The sequence below is a fragment of the Actinia tenebrosa genome, unplaced genomic scaffold (genome assembly GCF_029948245.1).
Source record: "Actinia tenebrosa isolate PJP-AT-01 unplaced genomic scaffold, QUT_ActTen_1.0 PGA_scaffold0__85_contigs__length_37466705, whole genome shotgun sequence".
In the NCBI taxonomy this organism is placed as follows: Eukaryota; Metazoa; Cnidaria; class Anthozoa; order Actiniaria; family Actiniidae; genus Actinia; species Actinia tenebrosa.
The window spans coordinates 11333261-11358396 of NW_028292569.1; the positions used below are offsets into that span (position 1 = coordinate 11333261).

General features: G+C 35.7%; 4 protein-coding genes across 7 annotated transcripts; 3 read left to right on the top strand and 1 right to left on the bottom strand.

The window, feature by feature from the left end:
- The first annotated feature begins 4 nt into the window (after positions 1-4).
- LOC116298241 (protein Flattop homolog) lies at positions 5-1445 on the top strand. Its single transcript, XM_031706628.2, has 4 exons — positions 5-152; positions 327-389; positions 500-658; positions 993-1445. Exons 1-4 carry the CDS (start codon positions 126-128, stop codon positions 1272-1274), a joined length of 531 nt encoding a protein of 176 aa, XP_031562488.1. The 5' UTR covers positions 5-125; the 3' UTR covers positions 1275-1445.
- LOC116298239 (nonsense-mediated mRNA decay factor SMG9) lies at positions 1446-17726 on the bottom strand. Its single transcript, XM_031706623.2, has 18 exons — positions 17708-17726; positions 11750-11861; positions 10361-10432; positions 10198-10235; positions 9926-10110; positions 9042-9175; positions 6843-6955; positions 6703-6739; positions 6526-6600; positions 6148-6243; positions 5790-5875; positions 4720-4782; positions 4333-4376; positions 4142-4249; positions 3706-3822; positions 3181-3251; positions 2423-2478; positions 1446-2263 (listed from the first exon to the last, which is right to left on the bottom strand). Exons 2-18 carry the CDS (start codon positions 11846-11848, stop codon positions 2182-2184), a joined length of 1476 nt encoding a protein of 491 aa, XP_031562483.1. The 5' UTR covers positions 11849-11861; positions 17708-17726; the 3' UTR covers positions 1446-2181.
- On the top strand, positions 12079-15812 carry LOC116298242 (gamma-secretase subunit PEN-2). Its single transcript, XM_031706630.2, has 3 exons — positions 12079-12238; positions 12422-12526; positions 12618-15812. The coding sequence occupies exons 1-3, from the start codon at positions 12178-12180 to the stop codon at positions 12755-12757; spliced, it is 306 nt and encodes a 101-aa protein (XP_031562490.1). The 5' UTR covers positions 12079-12177; the 3' UTR covers positions 12758-15812.
- LOC116298240 (splicing factor U2AF 26 kDa subunit) lies at positions 16262-24968 on the top strand. Of its 4 annotated transcripts, none has more exons than XM_031706624.2 (12): positions 16262-16348; positions 18186-18273; positions 18468-18531; positions 18675-18727; positions 21718-21744; positions 21829-21961; positions 22295-22337; positions 22458-22487; positions 23168-23230; positions 23593-23625; positions 23755-23781; positions 24634-24968. In XM_031706624.2, the coding sequence occupies exons 1-12, from the start codon at positions 16305-16307 to the stop codon at positions 24746-24748; spliced, it is 720 nt and encodes a 239-aa protein (XP_031562484.1). In that variant the 5' UTR covers positions 16262-16304; the 3' UTR covers positions 24749-24968. The 4 variants fall into 4 exon arrangements, with proteins under 4 accessions (XP_031562484.1, XP_031562485.1, XP_031562486.1 ...); XM_031706625.2 differs by lacking the exon at positions 23168-23230 and adding an exon at positions 23290-23352; XM_031706626.2 differs by lacking the exon at positions 23755-23781.
- Positions 24969-25136: the final 168 nt, after the last annotated feature.

A 25136-nucleotide genomic window follows, 5' to 3' on the forward strand; every position in this document is an offset into this window, starting at 1 on the left:
GTTCGGGTCTGTATTGTCATAGTAACAAGTTGGAAACATCGTTCTGCATTCAGACGAAGTTAAGAAAGCATAACATTTTGAGGCTTTTGTTACAATATTTCAAGAAAATCAAGCTTTTATTCATCATGTCGACTCATTTCAGCGCGAATCAGGTTGGTTTCACCATTAGTATTATATATTTATGTAAGTTCAAAGTTATTTTGCTGTCTAAAAGCACGAATCCTAAATGGTTCGAATTCGAAAGTCAAAACTTTATTATTTTCCCTTTTTAACTCGTACATCATAATTCGGTGTAATATGCATGAATTTTTCCTTTTTTTTAACAGTACGAGCAAGCATTTGCCGCCAAGCGTCTTCAAAATTGGGAAGTTCCTCAAAGGTTCAAAGAGGTGAGAGAAAACTAATGTCCCATCTCATTGTTTACATACTGAATTATAGTTTGTTCCGATTATTTATCAAGCTATCTGAAATATTTTGTCATTTTGTTCATTCCTAATAGAGACCATCTACTCTAGAAGGCTTTACACGCATTATAAGCAATGATCGAGGCCATATTCTTGAGGGAATACCACGTTCAAGTAAATCACCATGGGGCGAGTTCGTGGGAACATGGGAAATGCAGAAACCACCCCTTAGAACCAAGACACTCAAAACAAAGGTACGTTAGATAGTGAATGCTATGTAATGATTGGTATATATCTTTGGTTTTTCCATGAAGGTTGGTTTTTTCTCAAAAGAATGAAATTTTCAGCTGTTTTTTCCTCTTTTTTGATGTATACTTCTCTATCTCCCATAATAAACACTCAGTGGCATATTTAGGAGGGGTAGGGGGCAATGGCACCCCTTTTCTAAGTCCTAGATCTACTACTGACACGGGTGTCATTACTCTTGCATTTCTTATTATGAATCAATAAAGACCTACTGTATGTAAGCTATCTCCTGAACGGTCATTAAGTTCTGTAATGTTCTTTATTTGGATTGTTTATATTTAGGCAATGGCTGAAAAAATGCACAATGAAGAAAAAGCAAGGACACCATCACCTACAAAATTACGAACCCCTTCACCACAATGTGCCTCTCCTGTTCCTGGGAGTCCTAGTCCTAGAGGAACACCAATTGAGAATAAAAGTCCAAGTCGGTTGAGTGCAAGTCCTAGAAAAACACCACAACTGAGAACACCTAGTCCTCAAAAAACCCCTGAACCTGCACGTAGCCCAAGCCCCAGACACACACTTGTGGACAGGAAAAGCCCTGTTAAAGAAACAGACAATTGATTTCATACTTTAAGATAATAATATAGATGTAGAGATGTAACTTGATATGATTATATGCCAGAAAACTCTAAATCAGTGGACATTCTTCTCTTCTGTAATATCGTAGTCTTAACACTTGTAAATACTATGGTGATTTTGATCTGGTGATAAATACAGTAAATCAAATGATAATGCAATGAAAAAGGTTTATTTATCTATTTATTGTCATATAACGGTAATTTTTATAACCTTATGAATAGTTACATTATTTGGTTTGTCGATTTTCCTTGTGCAACTTTTAACAGACCATTTATTAAGCCTTTAGTAATACCTTGTGTAATACACATGACATAGTAAGGTTTTTTCAGTTTTCACATGTACGAATAACTTCAACCTGACAATTTGGCAACACTGGTGGCTGTCTTTATCAGAATGATTCAGGAAAAAATGGTGAAGAGGCAGCATATAGCAGGAAGCAAAGGTTGGGTGGGGCAGTCACTGAAAGTTCTTTAACAGCTTTGGGGTCACGCTCCTCTAGTATTGGGTAAGTGGATTTATAGCGCATACAGAGTACATCCCCTGGACTAGATGCAAGGATGAGTTACTAATGTCTGGAAACTGAATGTGCCGCCAACACATGGTTGGCTAAAAATACATTAATAATGTCTTCGAATTCTTGAACTTCATAAAGTTTAACAAGGTTCATTTAACAGATGAGGTATGTCAACTGGTCAAGTTCTTCCAAACTTATTGCCACTATTTCCTGATTGGCTGATGATATTCTTAAGCAAGAGTATCAATGGCAGATTTTTCTAGGAAAAGGCTGACCATGTATTTTTGATAGGACAGAGTTCACCAGCAACCCTTTGCATGAGTGTGGTCAGAATACTGCATATGCTGTTGGTTCAAGAATCACAGGTGCAGCTCTCTAGCTTGATAACAGTCTGTTATATTCTGTTATGAGACTTGATTTACGTATTGTCTCCCACGATCTTGCTGCATGATGAAACCTAACCAACACAGTGAGAAAAATATATATAACTTTTCACTATAGGCACTGAATAATTTGATGCTGCTGACCTCTTTAGTAACCATTATAAACTACTAAAAAATAAAAATAAAAATAATGATAATATATAAATATAGCAATTACTTATCCGTAGCCTTACCAGTTTTTCTCTGTCAATGTGTGTTGAGTTAAGGGGTGTCGATGAGTAGAAAACACCTGATAGAACAATACAAGGATTAAATGAAAAGAAAGGGATGAAAGAAATGGAAAACAACAAAATAGGATGAAAACAATTAAATGGGTTGCATGAATGATGTTCATGTGGATCAAACTTTGTACCGGATATTACTCCGGTACAGACTCTTCCATTTGATAGCATCACACAACACTCATACTGTACCAGTAAACATACTATTGTCAGCAGTTTCATTGGTGCACATGCATAAGAATTGATTGGTATGTCGGTCACTTTGGTTCAAACCTGCTGTGAGCCCCATGGTATCCAGGGTACTTTAAGTATCTTAGTGGCCTTTCTGTACTCCCCCCAACCTGAAGTTTCTATTATAGTCTATTTTCTTATTTCCCACCCTTCCTTCCCTTGCGTTATTGTGGTTATTTGGAGAGCTCCGCCAGGTCTGCTCCTATTATCATGCATCAGTATAATGAGACCCATGAGAACAGAATACTAATACTTCAAAGTGTAATGCCAAGAATGGCCAACATGTGAAGTTGATGATGTAATATTTAACCAATGGGTCTTTTTCATTTGGCAGCAGGTTGGTTTGAACAATAGATTCCACCACTTGTAGCCTCATGTTCAAGTGCTTCAAAAAAATTTTATAGGACTTAAACAAAAATCTTGATTCTCATGAGAATAAACATGTCTGCCATGTGGTGCATAAAGCTATAACATGGTACCTGATTTCGTAATGCTTGTAAAACCAACTCAAAGCTGGGGAAGCCTTTATATGATGGCATAATGCCATTGCCTAATTATAAATAAAATAAAAAGATTACTAGAGTGCACGCACTAAAACCATGAACATTAAATAGTACTAATTAGTACTATTTCATACAGAATCCTTTGTCTTCTATTGTTTAATTATCACCATTTAGTGCTAAAAATTAGTATTTGTTTCACGGATTGAGTGTGAGCACTCTAACATACCCAGTATATAAAACATATTGTCAAATGATCTTAACAGGAAAGAAATGTTCTGTGTTACAGAAAGGGTGCAATTCAGCTAAGGTTACTTTCATTGTTGAGCTCCCTGTGGATTCTTGTTAACACAGGTAACCCATAAATTTGTGAAGTTTAAAAATTCAGTTTGATGCCATTTGGGTGCACATGGGCTGAGAAGAAAAATAGGCCCTTTGGATATATAGGCTAATCAAGAGATTTATTCAATGAACCAATGATAAATTTGCATTCAACCTAATCACCTGAGTGATGTCCATTTGTCTGGCCTTCATATGCTGGGATGAGATGAATATTAATATTATCACATGACATCAGACTACTGTAAGGTAGTAACCCTGATCCTACTAGGGACAATCCACCTAAAACAATATAAAATTATGTATCAAAGTGATATTTTTATTGAATTCAGGTAATTAATTTTGCATTCCCGTTACTTTGGTTGTACCACGAGGATTATTATTGGGCCCAATGCCCAATTTAAAATAAAAACAGACAGCATACATTCATTAAGTACTGCAATAATTTGTCTTTTAGTTTTGGAGGCTGTGAGGTTGCGATGTACAAAATTTCAGTATCGCACTTCCTGATCCAGGGGTACTAGGTATCCCCACCCCTCCTGACTAAATTGGAAGTACACACACAGAAAAAGACCACAGCAATACCATAAAACAAACATACTGTGCAACTTGAGCCTTGAGTGTTGAAATAAAGAAGTGGTGACGGCATGCATTGCACTGACATTCTCTGGCTCATAGTCCTCTCTTGTTGCCTTGTTATACACAAACACTAACATCAAATAAAGATACAGTGAGGGATGATTGATTCTTGATTGATTGTAGTTATATCAACAGATAAACAAGAAAACTGACCAACTTCTGGATAATGGTCCTCGGCATTGTCAGAAGCACTTGACCTAATTAAAGAGAATAAAATTGGAATTTAGTTAGAACGTATTCCATTATTAGAGATGAGTTCATGAGTGTGGTAACAACGAGAGTCCAATTTATCAGGCATGTTTGAAAGTCAAATTTACATGTTTTGACTAATTTGCTTATGGATTCAGAGCATGCGCAGACGTTTTTCACTTGTGTCCGTATAGTATGAATGTGTCCTGCCATGAGCATGATGGTGCTGCATCCAAGTATTTTGATTGGATGAGGTGATTGTGTGCAACCTTGGCCGAACAGTTGTACTTAAAGCTTCATAATCATGCAAAAAATGCTCTATCTAAATAAAGAACAAACCAGGGAACTCACCCAGATGACTCATGCGAGTGTGGGACTGACGATGGCTTTAACATCTCTGCACTCCTTAAAAGTCTTTAAAAAGATACTATACTTTACTAATTTAATCTTTCTGTCCATGTCCATTTGGTTTTGACACATACCAGCTAAGTTGTCTGTGTTCCCCTAAAGGGAATATGGGTCAACTATTTTTGGTTAGCATTTTCCTAGCAGCAGCCGAGTACATTTCTTGTGTTGAATGATTATGAAGAGAATTCCACCATGAGTTCAACTGGTAGCATTTACAATAAATTTAAATAATGAAAAATTCGTATTTAATAGGTTCTCTTGGCAGAATCATGGGAAAAGCTATTAAAATATGATGTTGAATCCTCACTTCTGATTGGTTGACCTTGAGTTTGTTCTGGTCAACTTAGCTGGTAATAAACCATTACTGACAGTGAGCTACTTATATAGAGCACATGTTGTGATTAACGCATTTCACCTGAGATAAAATTCTGTTTATTAATCAGTTTAAAAAGTTTAATAAATAAGTGTGAATTACTCATTATTTATATTGTCAATCTGCACTTTGCGCTAGCTTACAAGCAATATTAAAAATAAAATTTCCTTTTTATGTTTATGAGCTTTTTGTATAGCAGTCATATCACATCTTTACAACTTTGTTCTTTTCCTCTACTGAATTTGTTGTTGTTGTTGTTGTTTTTAATTATATTTTTCTCATTATTGACATAATTTTACTTGCTTCCCTTTCCTTTTCCTTTTATTTTCATGTTCAGAAAAAGCAGCTCCACTCATACATACAGGACAATAAGTTCAGGAATAATGATGATAATTACATGATGATGATATGTCAGTGTGGCACACAAAAGTATGACCAAATTTAATGTATTTGCATGTTTCTGTACACTGCCTTTTTGCTGCCAAATGAGCTCTTAAATGCCTTACATGCATTTGGTAAAACCAGCCAGCTTTGCACTGAAATGTGTTGTTTTAATGTACTAAAGCCTGTTCGCCATTTCATGCTAATAATGTTGATAATGACAAATTAACAAAAGATCAATATTAATAGTCTCACATACCTTAGAAGATTAACATCTGTAAACCAATCTTGAACCACAAGGATGACATGACAAACAGTAAGAAGGAATGTCACAATTTGAAGAGACTGTAAAGAAAAGCAAAGTAAAACAACGTGATATGTATTGAAATAGCTGGACTAGAGTCGTATTGGTGGGAGGTGAATGCTCTCACTGCTATGTCAGCCTAACCTCCATTGCAAACGTTTCATATGGTTTAGGGAAGTGAACCTCATAAAACATTTGCAACAGAGGCTAATGCCAGCCATGCTTCCCTTAAATAATCATATTAATATAATAAAATTGAATATTCCTTTAGCTTTCCACTTCATGTGCTCTTTAAGGACACTGGTCAACATACCTGCATTTCATGATAGTTTTCTGGTGTTGAGTATTCAGAAGGAATGCTACGATCATAATGAATCAAGTGGTCTAGAATAGATGGACTGAGAAGAGGCTACACAACAAAGAGAAAATTTGATCTCACTATACACATTCACGTTCAAATCTTGACAAATCAAAAATTATGGAAGAGAAATATTTTTTTAATAGCGGCTTTGCACCATCACGTGATGGCAGCCATGACAGGAGGCACAACAATAGAATCTCTTTCCCCTGGGAAAGTGAGTTCTTTCTCATGTAAATTAGATTAGATCAGATTCAATTGTTCCTGCCTCCTGTGGCGGCTGCCATCACGTGATGATGCAAAGCCTCTATTGTAAGTAACAAGTTTTAATACCTGCGTATCGAGTAGCAGAACCCTTTCTGAGGTGACGGCTATGTTGACACCATTGCTTTGATGAGATCCAGCCTCCTGAAACAGAGTCAGTTATTGTATATTTTTAACATTTAACAATGTGATTAAGATGAAAACATTACTGATTCATTTTTCAATTTTGCTAAAAGTGATTTGTACCTGGGTTGCTTTAGACTGGGGATCAAAGAGATAGGACCTGCAACAATAACAGTCAGAGTGGCTCTTTTAATCTCAGTCTGGACACAACATACCTTCGAATAATGAAGCAAGATTAGTTTATTATTGCATATTGCTCTGACCTTGGATCAGTCCTAGGTGTAGCTCCAGCTAACATGGACAAAATAGTTGACTTCCCAGCTCCTTGTAATCCTATTACACCAACCACCAAGAAGTCTGTCTGATCTGCAAGAATCTATCACAAAAATAGACTTTTTTGATATCAAGATATAACTAGCTAAAAACTAGTGTGAGCTGCGTCGGTGTTTCTAATGAAACAGTAATGATGAAAAGGTAAATTATACACCGTGAAAAGATGAAAAAACTTACTGACGTTTCGGACGCTAGTCCTTCGTCGGAGTAAAAGAGAAAGAAGTGGTAGAAAGGAGTGTATATATGATAGAATAAGACAAAAGAAACCAATGAGAGCAAGGTAGGCAAGGAAACAAAAACAAACAATCAAAAGACAAAAGAAAAGGTTAGTTGAAAATAAAGCGTTCATTAATCCCGTTGGGACTAAGAGTGCCCAATAGGTGAATAAGCCGCATTTCTTTGGTCTTGCGACAATCATTGTTGCCGTTAAGCAAAGAAAGACCGAAAACAATGAAGTCAGAAAGAGAATGGTTAGCTAGATTAAAATGGCGGGAAACTGGTTTGGTGGGATCGTTATTGCGAATATCATAAAGATGATTGCAAATGCGATCACCAAGACGGCGGCCAGTCTCGCCCACATACAAAAGATTACAGCGGGTTAATGACGACCGTCTTAGCACTAGTGTCCATTACAAACCTACTGACTCTCATTCTTATTTACTCTACTCGTCTTCTCATCCTAAGCACACTCTTAACGCTATTCCGTTCTCGCAATTTCTTCGTCTTCGTCGTTTGTGTAGTGATGATCTTGATTTTTCTGTTAAATGTTCTGAGATGCGTTCCTTCTTCCTTAAGCGTAATTATCCTGCTCATGTTATTGATCGCGCCATTCGTAAAGTTTCTACTATTGATCGTACCACCGCTCTCACTCCTCACACTCGTCCCTCTAATGACCGCATTCCTTTCACTCTTACGTATCATCCTATTAACATTTCCATTAAACCCATTGTTAACCGCAACTTTTCTCTGCTTGACTCTGATACTCGCACTTCTGCTATTTTCAACAACCGCCCTCTCTTTTCCTATAAACGTGATCGTAATCTCCGTTCTTTCTTGGTCAAGGGAGTTCTTCCCTCTAACAAAGAACCTGGTACTTTTCGCTGTTCTCGTAAACGTTGTTATACTTGTCCTCACATAGTCTCTCACACTTCTGTTGTCGGTCCTAAATCAACTGTTAAAATCACTGACCATTTTGTTTGTACCACTTCTAATGTTGTATATTGTATTAAATGTACCCGCTGTAATCTTTTGTATGTGGGCGAGACTGGCCGCCGTCTTGGTGATCGCATTTGCAATCATCTTTATGATATTCGCAATAACGATCCCACCAAACCAGTTTCCCGCCATTTTAATCTAGCTAACCATTCTCTTTCTGACTTCATTGTTTTCGGTCTTTCTTTGCTTAACGGCAACAATGATTGTCGCAAGACCAAAGAAATGCGGCTTATTCACCTATTGGGCACTCTTAGTCCCAACGGGATTAATGAACGCTTTATTTTCAACTAACCTTTTCTTTTGTCTTTTGATTGTTTGTTTTTGTTTCCTTGCCTACCTTGCTCTCATTGGTTTCTTTTGTCTTATTCTATCATATATACACTCCTTTCTACCACTTCTTTCTCTTTTACTCCGACGAAGGACTAGCGTCCGAAACGTCAGTAAGTTTTTTCATCTTTTCACGGTGTATAATTTACCTTTTCATCATTACTTTTTTTTGATATCACACAATTTACTTAATTAATTCAATGTATCATAATAATCAATGCATCATTCAAAAATCTAATTATAATCTTTTAATTAATCTATATCTAATTATCATATAATTACAAATTAAGAGACGATGGATTGAAGGCAAAGCATCAGAAAAATTGTCAATTTGGTTTGGGTTTTCTGGAGCTTGCAGAACCTGTGCACAAAAATGCTATACCATTTAATACATTAACCCTTATACCATGCTTAATTGTCATATATTTCCTATTTCCCTCCCTCCTTCCTTTCTTTTTTTCCTTTTTTTCTTCTTCTTTTTATTTCTTTTCCTTTCTTTCTTTCTTACTTTCTTTTTTTGCTTCTCACAGAGTAGAGAAAGAGGAAACCTTTGCCAAGCAGAGTACTCTTTCTACAACGGTACTCACATCAAGCGCAGCATCTGTCCAGTGGAGGCTGTCATCCAACATTTTCACAGACTGAAGAGAGATTTCTTTGTCTACTCCACTAATTTTCAGTGATGCAAGATTACTACTCAGACCTTCTGATAAACTGCCTGAAACTACAACATAATTGATGACTCTTAAAACTTGGGCTTAGCTTCCAATCCTGGAGTTGCTTATTTCTGCCTTTTTTACCAACCTCAGAAGTGAGGCTAAGCCCGCATACACTGAAGTTTTAAGAGTAATCAATAAAGACATGTAAAAATGTAAAACTGAACTTATAATACATCCATCTAGTTTTTGGAGATTAGCAATCACTGTCAAAAGTATGGGGCAAGTTCTCAGCATGCTATGGGAAACACAATCCCTCAAAAGCAGGATTTTTATGACTTTTTGAAAACTCATGGCTCACTTCAGACAAAATCTTTTCTTCAAGACTTGTAGAAATCACCTATTAATAACTCTATGGTTTTCAAAGGTTTCTCCTGATCAAACGCTGCCTGAAAATGCCTCTTTTTTATATCTGTGTCTGCGATATTTATAAAAGCACCTGAGCATCTTGGAAATTGTCAAGTGCATCATACAGCTTTTCTGGGTGGCGTAGGTGATGTGTGCTGTTACAACACTATTTCTCACAGCTTTATAGTTCTGACCTGGGTAACATGTTTGGTTCTCAACTTGACTAAATTGCATTTATATGAAAATCGAGTTTGTTTGATGTATTGTTCTCTTCCTGGCCACAAGGGTTTGGAGTGTTGTTATATATAAATAATGAATGCACTTGATAGCAGTGGTTGTAGAGCGAACACTTCATGGAAGAGCCTCTTACGGGGAATAATGTCTGTAAAATATAAGTATTCTCTTTTTACCTGTAGAAGTGGTGTTACGTTGTATGCCTTGAATGGATATTGTTCCTGGAGCTCCTATTACTCCTTTCTCTTCACCCCCCTGTGCAGTGTGCTGCTCTTCTCTTGGTGGTTTGGTCAGCATGGTTAGTAGGTTGCTAGGCAATGATGTAGCAATAGGTGGCATCTTTTCTTCAGATGGCAACTCCCTGCAAAAACAAAAGGCATTTATGAAAGACTTTTTCCTACTTACTAAAAATCATTTTATCAAAAGTTTTGTTAATAAAAAATCTTACCTTGATTTCAAAAGAAGCTTAATGGGAGAATCTTGGTTCTAATGAAAATAAATTAATGCCTTTTAATATTTTATACATAATAATTGAAAATAATTAAGCTTAATATTTAAATGAAAAAAAAAGCTTGAGATTTGGAGATAAACTAAATAACACAAAATGTTACCTTTTCACCAGGGGCTTTAGTCAGGATAGTGGGCGTTTTCATTGGTGGCTGAGCTGAACTCTCTGCTTTTCCCTTAACAAAACAAACACTAAAATAATTAAACTTAACATCGGTTAACATACAATGCACAAACACCCAGCCTACTTAATCGATGACAATCGATCATCGGAAATCAATCAATAAATTGATATCAATTGATGAAAATTAGTTAATTGATATCGATTGGTATCGGTCAATCGATGATCAATCGATAGTCACATGAAGACCATCTGCTAATCACATTGATTGGCATCGATTGATATCGATTGGTATTGATCTACCTAATCTGCCAATGAACAATGGTGTGAAACTAAATGATTGATAGATGTATTCTTCATTAATATGATTACAACAATGAATCAATTTCTCTTGAAACTTTCACATTGATACCGCTTAATCCTGTAGATCACTACGGTGTTTGTTTCATAGCAGTAAAGTTAATTTTTCGAATTTGGTTTTCAACATTTCTTTGATATATTTACGTGACTGGTTTATGAAGTTTATGTCTGTAATGGCGCTTTTGGCTTATATTTGATAAAAGAGATCCTTGTAAATGAATCATGTAATACAACCAGCACTATTAGTCAATAGATGTTTATAAACCCCTGAATAAATGATTGTTGCAAGATTTAATGTGCTTTTAATTCAGGCAGTGATCGCTAAACACTCCCGCTAAAACCAGTCTCAAAACACGGATAGACTCTTGTAAATCGCACATGTTTTAGTTTGATTTTTTCAATTTTTTACATTCACACAGCCTTATTCGATATATTCTATGTTTTAATTTACAGCAGTATACAATTCATATCATATATCATTCAACCGATAGCCTTTTATGGAAAGTGCCCCTATATGCAAGGCGCCCCTATATGCAAGGCGCCCCTATATGCAAGGCGCCCCTATATGCAAGGCGCCCCTATATGCAAGGCGCCCCTATATGCAAGGCGCCCCTATATGCAAGGCGCCCCTATATGCAAGGCGCCCCTATATGCAAGGCGCCCCTATGTGCAAGGTAACGTTACCAACCCCCTCGCTAATATTGCATTCTTGTCTTAAAAGTATGAGCTAAGAATATTCTAACTAAGGCAAAACATTAAGCGCCTGTGGTTCTGTTATACAATACATTATGTACACGTTTATAAGGTTAAAGCTCACAAACCGTGAGTTTAGTTTATTTTGAAGTGGCTTTCTTTATTCTGCCGTGAATTTATTGCCTTTTGCCGTGAATTTATTGTCTTTTGCCGTGAGTTAAGTTTATTTTGCCGTGAGTTTAGTTTGTTTTGCCGTGAGTTTTTGTTTTGCCGTGAGACTTGTGGGCCACCGTACTAATGTGAGGAGTGGTAAACCTACCCTCTGTGATCTTTCTCTGTATCCTCTATCTCTTCTTCTTCCTCCTCTACCACGCGATTTTTCTCCTCTTCCTCCTCCAAAGCCTCTGTCATCCTCCATCTTGGCCGGGAACCTGGTAATAACCACAGGGAACCCAAACTTGGTTTAATACTGATTCTTTAAACTAGCTAAACAGCCTCCTTTTTCCCTCAGACTTCACCGGGAGATAAGAAAAAGGTAAGAAAATCGAATCAAAAGCCATTTTCTCATATAAACGTTTGATAATTTCTTCATTATAACTGCCATTCACAGGAATGTTTGGGCTGCCTGTTTTGCTAGTGACTGCATTGCATTGTGGGAGCAGGATGACATGATCCACCGATCGAGGAAACCAAAAACAGAAAATATTTTCCTTCGATTTTTAGCGTTTGTTTTTAACTGTTTACACTATGGATTTACGTAAAGTACCAGACGAGGAGAAAGTTAGACTCTGTAGAAGATACACCATAAGTAAGTTTTTCTGTAAAGTTGAATTTTATCTTCATAAAATTCAATTTTTTGGGTGACCATTTCTGAACAAACCGAAACATGTTTTAAAACATACTTCATTTCCGTTTAACGATAATTACTAAATATCATAATATCAAGATATTAGGAATATTATCCTAAGTAACAATACTGTTGTTTTTTTAGTTGGTTTAGCGTTTTTACCGTTCCTGTGGTTCATCAACGTCGTATGGTTCTTTAAAGAAGCGTTTTGTAGAGAGAGATTTCCTGGTCAGAGCAAGATGAGATCTGGTACGTAAAATTATCAAGTTTCTACAGTCATTATCATCACACCTTCCTATTATAATTATCAATTGTTTAAACGATAATTTCTTCCTTCTAGATATAGTCAAGTCAGCCATAGGGCTAATTATATGGATTGCAGGACTAACAACATGGATTGTGATGTTTCAAAAGAACAGAGCTGAATGGGGATACTATGGGGATAAGATTTCATTTCTCATTCCTCTCGGAAGGCCATAGCTCGGCTTGTAGAAAACCTTTTAAAGCTGCCCTTGGAAATTGGTATTAGTGATTCTTATATTCACAACATACACAATGTATATACGCCCATCAATTGGACTAAAGCCAGTGTCTATACCAGTATTAATATCATAAACGTTATACTGCTATTAATTCAATTTATGGTCAACCCTCAAATGATAGAGCCAGCATTGAGTAGTCCAAAGAAATATCGGTTTTGTATGTTTGACTCCCCTCTTCCCCATCAAAAAGTTGAATATGAACATCTTAGAATATAGACCCTCTAATCATTGGGCCCTTTGTATTTTATTTTTCCCTTGGGACCAATGATGTCTTTGTTAACATTTACCCCCAAAACTATAAGAGCTTTACAAGAGTTCCTAGTGGAGCTCAATTGAAAGACGTGATCATGACCGGCAACTGATTGGCCGTTATTATAAGCCCTGGTTGCTGCATCAAGTCTCTAAATAGCTAGTGGTCTAACTGACATTAGTAGACAGCTTTGGATCTTGGTTCAAGGCATGGATCCTAGTTAGGTTCATTGGGTGTCTATAAACTTTATTTCCCTGCCTAGTTTTTAAATTTTTTATACAAATGTTGGGATAAACCATCATAAATGCTCAACTTTAATTATTAGATTTGATTTACTTATTTCATGAGAACTAAAATTACTTCATTTCCAATCCATGTCCTGCTTAGATGTCTCTAGCAGATTACATATAGGTGACACAAGCCTCTTGGATGTGCTATTGGTCAGAATTTACTCTGACATGAAATTTTACTTATACCACATTTTTGTAATAAAAGCAATATATTATTTATAAATTTACTAGGATAAAGTACTTTCATCAAAATTATGCATAAGGAATGATGGAATACATAGAGATTACCTCTACGACAAGTGAATAAAAACCGTAGGCGCTCACTAACCATGAAGTAATTTATTTATTTTATAAGTACTGAGATATTACAAGTAAAGATTTTTTGAACTTGGAGTTGAGAGAAAAATTTATTGAACCTAGAACAATTGGTTAACCTAATGACTAACACACGAAAAATATAACACTTCCTTTTCCTTTCTGTTTGGGTTCTCATTGCTTTGATTGCAAAGCTTTTCATGTCTGTTCAAAGTCAGCGTCTTTGATGATGCTCACCCGATGATTTTTCTTCTTTAGATATCATTCAAAATTAGCTATAAAAGCCCGTAGAGAGCTTGGTTCGTAGTTTTCGTTGGCTGGTTCTTTCTTACGGACCGAGGACGAATTTGCTGAGGTATTCGTTGAGTTCTTTTGCAAGAATCTGTTCTATAGCCCTCGTCTCTCCTTTCGTTTGTAAAAATTCCCCCATTAGGAGTGCCACATCGTTCTTTGTCTTTTTTCTAGTGTTTTCGTTTTACGGGCTCTCGATACACTCAGTGATTGAGTCGATTTGGGCAAATCTTGAGCAACAACCTTCCATGTTTAAGAACTTTTGACAACAAGCATTCAAACACGAGCTGACACTTTCTGCATGAAGCACAGGAAAACTCGATACGATTTTTTTCACTAGTGAAAAATATTGTATAGCCAATCACAGTGCTGATACGATGTTCTTCACTAGTGAAGAAAAACCTATAGCCAATAGGATCGCTAATTGTTTTTGTGATTTTTATCAAATAGCTTGCAAACATGTAAATCTCAGTACTTATATAATAAATATATCATACATGCTTTGCAACAGTCCTCTAAATAAAATGAATATTGATATATTGGGTGCATTATGGGTAATTTTCGATTAAAAACAACGTTTTAATAAAGGTTAAATACAATGTTTTTGGTAAAAAATGTAATCTAGTTTACATCTTATGCATTAATACAAGATATTTGGCTAGTTTTTGGTTGAAAATCATATATTTAAAGAATCTGGAAATATACAAATTAGTTTATATATGGATATATAGATAGGATACTTGACTTTTGCAGAATTTTTGCAAATTGCTATACATGGTTTAAAATAACAGCTGGTCAATCACCGGTCATGATAACCAGCCAATTTAGTTCAAACTGGATCATATCTCATTTCTGCCTCAATTCTACTGGTTAAAATGACCAGCAAGTCAAAGATTTGACTAGACAAGTTCCAATTCTGGCTGGACTTTGTCCAATGACCAGTTGTTTTTTTATTTTAAGTGCTGGTCATAGAATCTGATAATAGAACTGGCATGTTCTTTTGTATTATTATATTTCTATTTAATTTGCTGTACTTAGTGCAAACAATATAACCGTGAAACTTTAGTAATACTATATAGCACAATTTCATGCAAATTCCTATTGTTTAATTAGCACTATTTTGTACTATTTAGTAATTAGTGTTTCACGGATTAATTGTTTGCACTCTAACTTTATCCTTCCCAAGGCTAAAATTTAAAGACCCATTGCCACTTACCTTGATGCATCACAATTTGTTTACATTTTGAATCGTGTCACCAGCCGAAAAAACAATTCCAACCTTTTGAATAAACTCTTAGATAGTCCCTAAAGCCGTAAAAGAATGTAAAAGAATCATTATTGTGCCTTAGTGCTATGTCGGAAAAGGATTTAATGTGAAGTTATTATTCAATATATGAATCTTTGAATTTCATGGACCACGAAATTCATCTGTGACCACGGTGCATCACGGTAAGTGGCAATGGGTCTTGCTGCTCAGTGACCAGACTTGACTATCAGACACATCAGACTGGTCAACTTCTGACCAGTGAATGTGATCCTGTCAAGACAAATGACCTGAGATGCATGTGACTGTTCATTGACTGGCCTTCATTTTTAGTGTTACTTCTCGATCCCCTTAACACACTAAAAAGGTGCTTTATACATTTTGCTTTGGATGCAGGCATCCAGATTAATGATAATCTTTTGTTTTACAAATTATTAGCTAATCAACAATTTTGGTCTAGAAAGTATTTCTTTTTTCACCTGAAACCTTGTACAATATCTGTGTAGTAGTTTAGTAGTTCCATATAAAACAAAGAGAATTGTAAAATTAAATTTACTTGTAAAATAAAGCAATATTTTTTCCACAGGAGGAGTGTTTATTGGATATTCATTTCTAAAGGATCACAATGAACCTAAAGAAGTGGTGGCCTTATATTGGTAAATGTAGGCTTTGGCCAAATTTCCTAATCAGTCAGTAAATCCAGGGATTTTGGTGTTGGGGTGAAATCTTCGGTATAACCTTTACTATATTAATTCGCTTTTAAAAGTATAATTGTTTCAGCTCTCTATAATCCCATATAAGCAAATATTGTGTTATTTTCAAATTCTATTTCCTGTCTAAAGTAAAGATTAGTTAGTAATCCTCTATGACGCTTGGCTTTATTTTCCTTGGTCGTTTGTCAGAGGTGTTTGCCAAACTGGCAAAAGGTGTTGCAAAAGAGACTCGACCGGAGGGGGGAGAGGGAGGGGGTATTTGGACTGGGTTCGGATATTGGTAATACGTGGGCTACCTGTGGTAAGAGTAGTAGCGCAATGCATCGTGGGTACATTTAGTAAGGCTTACTGTTGAATTCAAGATGGCGGAGTATCTGGCGTCGATCTTTGGTACAGAAAAAGACAAGTAAGTGCCGCTAGAATGCGTTTCTGTGTTTTGAATATTTAATATAGATGCAAAATAAATGATCTGTTACCGAAATAAGCAGACATTGTACATACTAGAGCCTACAAGGTGACCGAAAACTGTTTCACAAGATGGCTGTCCTGCTACAAGTCGAACACATGGCGTTCTTTGAATATTCCTGATGAAAATGAAAGCTGTCTCATGAAGAAAGTCCAAACATTTATAAAAAATTCAATTACTAGATGAATTTGTCGTTATTGCGCATTGAAAGTGTGTTGGAAATTATCAGATTGTATCCTTGAATCTTACACTGTAAAAACTAATACCCCATTCACACCAAGGCTTAAACATGTTTTAAAGTGGTTTAACTAAACAGGTTTGAAAAACTATCTACGAACACTGCACAATATTTGGTGAAATAATGCATATAAGCTATCCTTTGTCTTGCTCTGATAATATTTTAGAAAGTTTCATTATATTGTAGGTCTACGGTGGCCCATAAGTGCAAAACACAAATGCAAAAGCCAGAACACAAACGCAAAAGCCAAAACACAAACGCGTTTGTGTTTTTACTTTTGCGTTTATGTTTTGGCTTTTGCGTTTGTGTTTTGGCTTTTGCGTTTGTGTTCTGGCTTTTGCGTTTATGTTTTGGCTTTTGCGTTTGTGTTTTCGCTCTTGCGTTTGTGTTTTTACTTTTGCGTTTGTGTTTTGCACTTATGGGCCACCGTATAGGTTTCTAGTTTCTCAATTTTTTTCCTAATGAAATCATAGTTTAACTAAACACATTTAGGTGTGAATGGGGTATAAGTTATGTTCAACTACAATAGATAAGGGTCAAATTTAAAAAAAGCTACGCAATTTTAGATTTTTTTTCTCTAAATGGGACTGAAAAACAAAAATACAAAGCGTCAAATATTGCTTTTCTGTTGTTAGTAATGGAGACAAAGATGATCAAAGTGTTAAATGTAGTAAAAACAACAAATACAGTCCAAGTTTTTTCTCCAAACGTCATCTTAATGTTTGAGGCAAAACAAAAATGGCGACCTACTTTTTTTGTCTACTTTTTTATGAAATCTCAGTTATTACATCAATGAATGTACCTTCTATGGAGCATTTTCTATGGAATTGAAGGACTATTCTTGCAGAGTAATCAAGTTTATGGGGCACTTCTTTTCAGAGCTTTCAAACAAAATGCAAAATGCAAAACAAGACTGTAGGTCTTCTCATCATAGCTCAAAAAATACCATATTTTTTCTTTTCTTGGTGAGTTAATAGCAAAAATCTATTTTAAATATCTACTAAGGATATATTTCTTGCAAGAAAAGGGGATTTTTATCATTATTTAGTGCACTAACTTACCTTTTATCACCAAAAAAGCTATCTGAATCTTTTTTACATTCTCACATAGCTAAAATCCTGTAGAATGCCAGCCACAATGGCAGATTTGATCATGTGACCTCTTAGTGCAAGTCGCCTATTTGATTGGTTTAAGTTTTTTGAATAATCATCTGTTTCCTGTTTGCTGATTTTACAGCCAACGGTTGAAATTTGAATACTTTACTGTACACATCAGAGGGGCTTGCTAAATAGACCTTTCCTGAATTCGCTTGGATGACCATGAAACAATGGTTTAAAGTTGAGACTGAACTTGATTCTTTTATTCATCAAGTTCAACCTCGACTTGAAACCATTATATCGTAATCAGTCAAGCGAATTTGGGAAAGGCCTATTGCTCATTTTTTCAGAATGTTAATCATCAACAAATAAACTGTTCCATAATGTTTATGTATGTGATTAAGGCAAGTTATACTAATGCATGAATGTGTGTTCTTTCTAGAGTAAATTGTTCATTTTACTTCAAAATTGGTGCATGTCGCCATGGAGACAGATGTTCCCGCCTTCACAATAAGCCAACATTCAGTCAGGTATATTGTTATTTTATTGTCGCCCTGTGTTTCCAGTGTGATTAGTCCTCATAGTGTAGTGGTTAACACATTGGACTAGAATCCTAAAGACGTGGGTTTTGGCTTTCTCTATCAAATGTTTATTTGTTACTGTGTTTGTCATTCCAGCTGTCATTTGTTCTTATTCAGAACTTAATATAATTTTGTTTTCATAGACCATTCTTCTTCCAAATATGTACCAAAACCCACAAAGTGCTGCCCAAGTAGCCGATGGAACTAGTAAGTACTTGAATACCCATAAATTATGTAAAATCAGTGGGTTAATAGTGACTGCTCAGGCGTGACATTAACATTTAGGAATGATAAATGGAGAATTTGCTGTGCTGCTGTTGATTATTATATTACCTCTGTTTATTCCATAGGCAGTACAATATCTGATATTGAGGCGCAAGTACATTATGACAAGTTTTTCAAGGTAATGATCTTTTTTTAAGGCTTATTACCACCTCAGTATATTTATGTACTGTTCAATAATGAGCAAAATTGCTTCAAAAACTTTGAATAATTCACAAACCTTTAGTGGAATTAGAGCGACCATATACTTCACGAAGATTTTATACTTATAGACATTATTTTGTACATAACTGTCATGTGCATTAAGTTCAAACAACCCTGTGCAGGGCTTCTGACAGGATGCGCGGGTGCGGATCCGCATAATTTGCCTTTTTCCGCACAATCGAACGATTTCCGCATAATCCGGCAAAATCCCGCATAATTCATCAAAAATCTAAAGAAAACTTAATAATCAAGAAGAAATGTGTTATAATGTTTTCTTATTTTGATGAAATTACGAATTTTTTATTGTTTACTTACCAAATTTCAAGCAATAAACAGTGTTTAAAACTGTATATTGAATCATACGCCATCGTGTAATGAAAAGGAACAAGGCGTTCTTAGTTAAAAAACGTGAAAGAGCCTGGTAACTAGCCTTGAATAAAACGTACTTGGCAAACAATAGCAGACATAGATAGCAAATGAGAGTTCTGGTTAAATGCATGTATTCGCAGACAAGATTTTCGCGCGTAAAATAGCACCCCGAGACAATTACATGTAGGCAAATGCGGAGTCTTTTGATGTCTAGAAACTGATTACGATCGTTAATCGTTACCATCGTAAACAAGTATATTTTAGCCTAGGGTTAGCTTAACTGGCACTGTGATGTTCAGTTTTAAAAATATAATATTTCAAAATCAAATACATCATAGATAAAATTGAAGAAATTAACACGACTTAAATTATGCTATTTAAGGATTTTTGATTTTGTGGAGCGAGTTAATTTCCTATAATAAGGCGTACATAATAGATAATCTATTAATTACAAATATGCAAACGATTGTTGTGCATGGTGAGGTGAGGTGGTAAAAACGTTGAGATTTTTTGTTGAGCTTCAAAAACAGATCATAAATTTAAGGTTTTGAAAAAAAACATTCAAAGCTTCAAAGCAATGTTTTGGAGAGAAGCATATCGAGAAGAATTGCACGACGATTACACGTGTGGATTAAAAACCTGAGATAAACAAGACCAGTGTCAAATAAAGAAGCAAAATCAAGGTAAAACTGTAAATAATTGCGTAAAACTTTAGTTAAACAAAGTTTGGAGTTAAATAAAGAAGCAAAATTTTTAAAAAACCTGTATAATCCTGTAAAAAAAATTCAGAAATTTTTTCGATCGTGACGTTATCCCGCATCCTATTCCACATAATTTGCCATTTTCTCCGCATAATCCGGAAAAAAATCCAGCATAATTTCAATTTTTTGCCCGCATCCTGTCAGAAGCCCTGGCTGTGGGGTGGGTAGACTAAGTTACCTGGGTGGGACAGTTTACCTGAGTCTTCAAGGATATAAAGGGTAGGTGAAGCTTAAATTAGCTGCTAAGTTTCAAATGACAGTGATAAAGCTACTAATTTACAGTGAAAGCCATCTTAGGAAAAAATGTTTATGCCATAAAATCAAAATCATTGAAAATATCCATTTTGAAGTTGAAATTTTACAAGTTTGTAATAAGCCTAAAGCGAGATGACGTTTTACCCCCGTCTCTAGACCATAATCCTTTTCACATTGCTTTTGTTCTTTAATTACGACTATTGTTAATGTATTCTCTAAGGAATCAAAAATTTTAATATGAAAGAATTTTAAAAACTATTATGGTATAGAGTCGGGGGTAAAATGTCATCTTGCTTCAGGCTTATTCCATTCCATATTTTTAGCATACGCCATGATGTTGTAGAGGGTCTGTTGGCATAAGCCTTTGTCTGAAGAGATCAAGTCATGCCTTGCTTACTAGTTTGATTGGCTAAGGGGGAAAAGCTTGATTGAAAGTTGTAAGATAGGCTTATCCTTTTTTTCCCTCAGAATTGCTTGACTTTGAATAATTTAATCGTTGGACATTTTTAAAAAGAAAATTATCATTTAATTAACCAGTGAGCTAGAAGTTGAATAAAATAAGATTGATTGAATCTCGAAATGCATGCATTTACAGAAATTTGTATTTGTCATTTTATTAATCTTAACAATAAAAGTGAAAGCTCAAAATATCTCATGTTTTTTGTGGGTCGTCAATGATTGTGCATGAGACTGACCTTGGTTAGCCTCTAAGTCTTCATCTAAACTTTTTTTCTTAAACCTTTATCTCTGATGAAGTCATCCTCATTAGTATCTTTATACAAAGAATTCTTGGTTTTCACCACAAATTTATGTCATCAAAAATTTTGCAAGGATTTATATGAGACAAAAATTCCCCAGTCGGAAAGAGTATCCAAAACTTCATATTTCAGCCAAAATTCTAGCTAAAAGAAGTCTTAGATACGAAGATACAAGTGATTGATTATGGCCATAATTTAGTTGAAATGTATGGGTCCGCCATCTTGGTGTCTCATTGAGGGACATCAAGATGGCGGCCAAATCACAAAGGTTAAAAACAATGTTTACATTGCAATAAACAATAATCATAAAAACAAAGTTACCAATTATCTACTAAGTTAAAAACGTATTATTTCAATCAATTTTCCCTATTTCTAACGCTTTGAAAATGCATGACAGAATTGCGTGACAGAATTGGACTCGCAATAAATCTAAAACCATATAAAATTATTTTGGTAAAATGTTTGTTATGATGCTGTAAACAAAATATTTGACAAACAGTTTTGTGGGGTGAATACTTTGGATTTTAGTTTTTTGATGACGTCACGTGAAAACCAAGAATACTAATAAAGAGGACTTTATGGGGTTTAGAGATCCATGATTGTCAATTTTGTCGCAAAGGGCTCAGATATCATTAATTATTCATGATTTTAACACAGTAACATTTTAAGTTCTATTTCCCCAGACCCCACATGGACAGAGATAATGGAGCTCCGCTAAATATTTTGATTGAATTTGATTGATATCATTTGTTACTTTTATACAGGATATCTTCCTTGAATTAGAGGAAAAAGTAAGTGCATCGATAGTGATTTTTAGCATCCATTGTTAAATATCTTGTGTATTTGTGTCTTAACTCTCGTTTTGTTGTTTTCAGTATGGTGAAATAGAAGAGATGAACGTCTGTGATAATCTTGGTGATCATCTTGTGGGCAATGTATATGTAAAATTTCGTTATGAAGAAGATGCAGAAAAGGCAGTAAATGACCTGAATAACCGATGGTATAATGGTAGGTGTTACATAGTATCAATGAATAGTGGGTCATTTAACACTAAATAATAAATAAATTATATAAATAGGATTTAGCAGTGGAATTTCAAAAGAGTGGCTCTTCATCCACTGTAATTAGAAGTTGATTTTTGCGGAGGGAGGAAAACTGGAAAACCCAATAAACTCTTGAAGCACAGGAGAGAACCAACGAACATCTCCACTCACATACGACCCGAGCCCAGCTGGACTTGAACCCGGGTCGCATTGCTAAGAGGCGAGCGCTTTCACTGCTATTCGGTCTTACAATTTGATTTTGTCTGCTGACACTGCTGAAATTATTCTCTTTGACCAGGTCAACCTATATATGCAGAACTCTCACCTGTTACAGATTTCCGGTAAGAACTAAACTGCTTATCATGTTACAGCACTGTTAATAACTTAGGATTATGTTCCTAGCTATTATCTTGGATTATTTTGATCATTTTAGTAAAATACTGATTTATGTTGTGTTTCAGGGAAGCATGCTGCCGACAGTATGAAATGGGGTAAGTCAGTCATGTTCACTAACTTTCTCCAGATCTATTCTATTTCTCTTTTAACTGAGGATGTGGAAACAGAATGATATTTTAAAAAGTAGGGTCTTTTTTGTATTAGTCAAATGCAAAGATTGAACTGAAGTGAATATTTTTGGTAAACTCAGAGTAACAAGCAAAAAAGATTGTAGCATATCTTTACTTTTCTTAAGGTGCTGACACACGGTGCAACATTGCACGCAACAAGACTGTTGCAGCGTGTGTCTACCCCAAACCTGTTGCACGCAACGTTGCATGTAACGAATCTGAAGTTGAATTGCAGTCTACTTTTGCAACGTTGCGCGCAACAAATTTCATGGTGTGAACATGGCTGCAACATTACCTGCAACATTTTGAAATTTCCAGCCAATCAGCTTGCACCAAATTTATAACTGTTGACCAAATATCTTAACATAGCAGGCTGATGCAAGTGGTGTTGCGTGATTTTGTTGCAATGTGTGTCATCTCGATTCAGATTTGTTGCTTTCAATGTTGCGTACAATGTTGCACTGTGTCAGCACCTTTACTTAATTCAATGCTAAAATGTTTATGCTAAAGGCCCCTACTCTCTAGATTGTTTTTTTTTATTGTTGTATAGTTTGTGTATTACGTAAGGTTTGTAAATCAATTTCTTTACCTAACTCCCTACGCAGTGAATGCACACGTGGAGGGTTTTGTAACTTCATGCACCTGCGGCCTATTTCCAAGGACGTGCGGTAAGTGTCCACCCAGCTTCTTATGCACCTTAAAATTGTGTTCTTTTATCCATCCGTAGAGAATGTTCTCGCGGAGGTTTTTGTAACTTCATGCACATGAGGCCTGTTTCAGGAGATTTGCGGTGAGTGTGTCTTCACTCCCCAACAATGCATAAATCCAACCATGGATCGCTTTGCTGTGATGCAGAATTTGGTTTCTGTCTATTGTCATTACTAGATATGAATTCCTGCACCAAGAAGTTCATGCTATCAGAGAGCAATAATCACTCTTTCAAGCAACTTTACAAATGTACACTCTGACAAGAATACCCTACGGGATCGTATCAGTGTACACGTTGTTAATAATAACATTTTTGTTGCAGACGTGAACTCTACGGTCGAAACAGGAAATATGGGTAAGGCAATCGTTATTGATGCATAAGATACTATCATTTAGATGTATATAGAACATTAACCTATGATTAGGTGTTTTGGAAAACATTTGTCTTCTTTAAGAGTTTCTTTGTCTTCTTGTTTCCTAACAGAAAAGGCAGGAAACAACCAGAAAATGCGTGAGTTTTTTATGTTAGGATATTCTTGCTTGCTTAGACTAAATTTCAACATCAATCAAGACAATAGCCCACTTCTGAGATATGCTTTCCTTGTCAAACACAAAGGTTTCAGAAGAAGCCAATTGCTAAATTAAGGTTACTGTCAACCTTTGCAGATGCCTCACATTAAACCTCCCTTTTGCATTGAACAATATTCTGTAATGTTACATTTTAAAGCTGAGTACATAAGGAATAGGACTGTTAAGTTATTACATAAATAATCGGGTGTGTGTTTGAAAGAATTATGAAGCAAAACGTACTAGAAATCGGCTATTCTTGGTCTGAAGTAGGCTATTCATGTATCAAGATTGGTGAACATTTGAAATCCAAATCATTTTCTTTTTCTGAGTTGTGTTAAAGTTTTCAAGAAAAGTTTGATTTTTATCATCAAAATGCGCTTTTTTTTTTTTTTTAACAACAAAATGAAGCATTAAACCCTTCACTGCGTTATAGTTAAAGCAAATTAATAGAGGATCTTAGCTACTAAGTGTCAAGGAAATGGCAGCATTGCAAGACTATACTTGCTGTGGAATGAAACGGAGGACACTTTGGAAAATGGAGGACTTGCGCAAAGCCATGAATTTTCGGAAATCTTGCTTCACCAGTGCTTGGAAGAGCTTCGAGAACGGTGAAGGCGAATGATGTAAACAATAATATACGCTCAAAGTGCATTGTGGTTGACTAGGATTCTTTAAGCCAATCACATTGCTCTTTATATAATATCTTAAACCAATTTAATCGAAACTCTACTCCAAAGACTTTCAAAAGTGAGTTTTATTAACACACAATCTTTCTTTCTTATCCAATCTCCAGTGGTGGATTCTCACCTCGGCGTTCTAAATCCAGGTCTCCCCCTCGAAGAAGGTCCCGCTCAAGGTCACCCCGACGCGATCGATCACCAGGACGCGATAGGCATCCAAGATACTAAACCACAGGGTTCCCAGTTGAAGTATGAACAGTCTGGGGTAATAATATTAGCAATGCATCACCATACGCAGCTGAAGATGCTAGTACTTTAAGTGGATCTCGTACTAAATTTTTGTTTAAAAGTTATTATTGTATTAAAGGAAATAAACAATTACTTGTCATTCTTCCTACGTATGCAACATTGTACTTCTTCAGTTTAGAATAAAGCGCTTTTGTCATAATTCAGTGTACCAGTTTTATTGACAGGCTGGGGTGGAGGTACTGGGTGATGCCCTGGGATGGACTACACTGTTTATCTTTATCTAGTACAAGTTTACTTGATTTGAAGAATTGTGAAAGTAGAGTATGATGGCACAATGCAATATTTGCGATACAACCACTCGATCTCA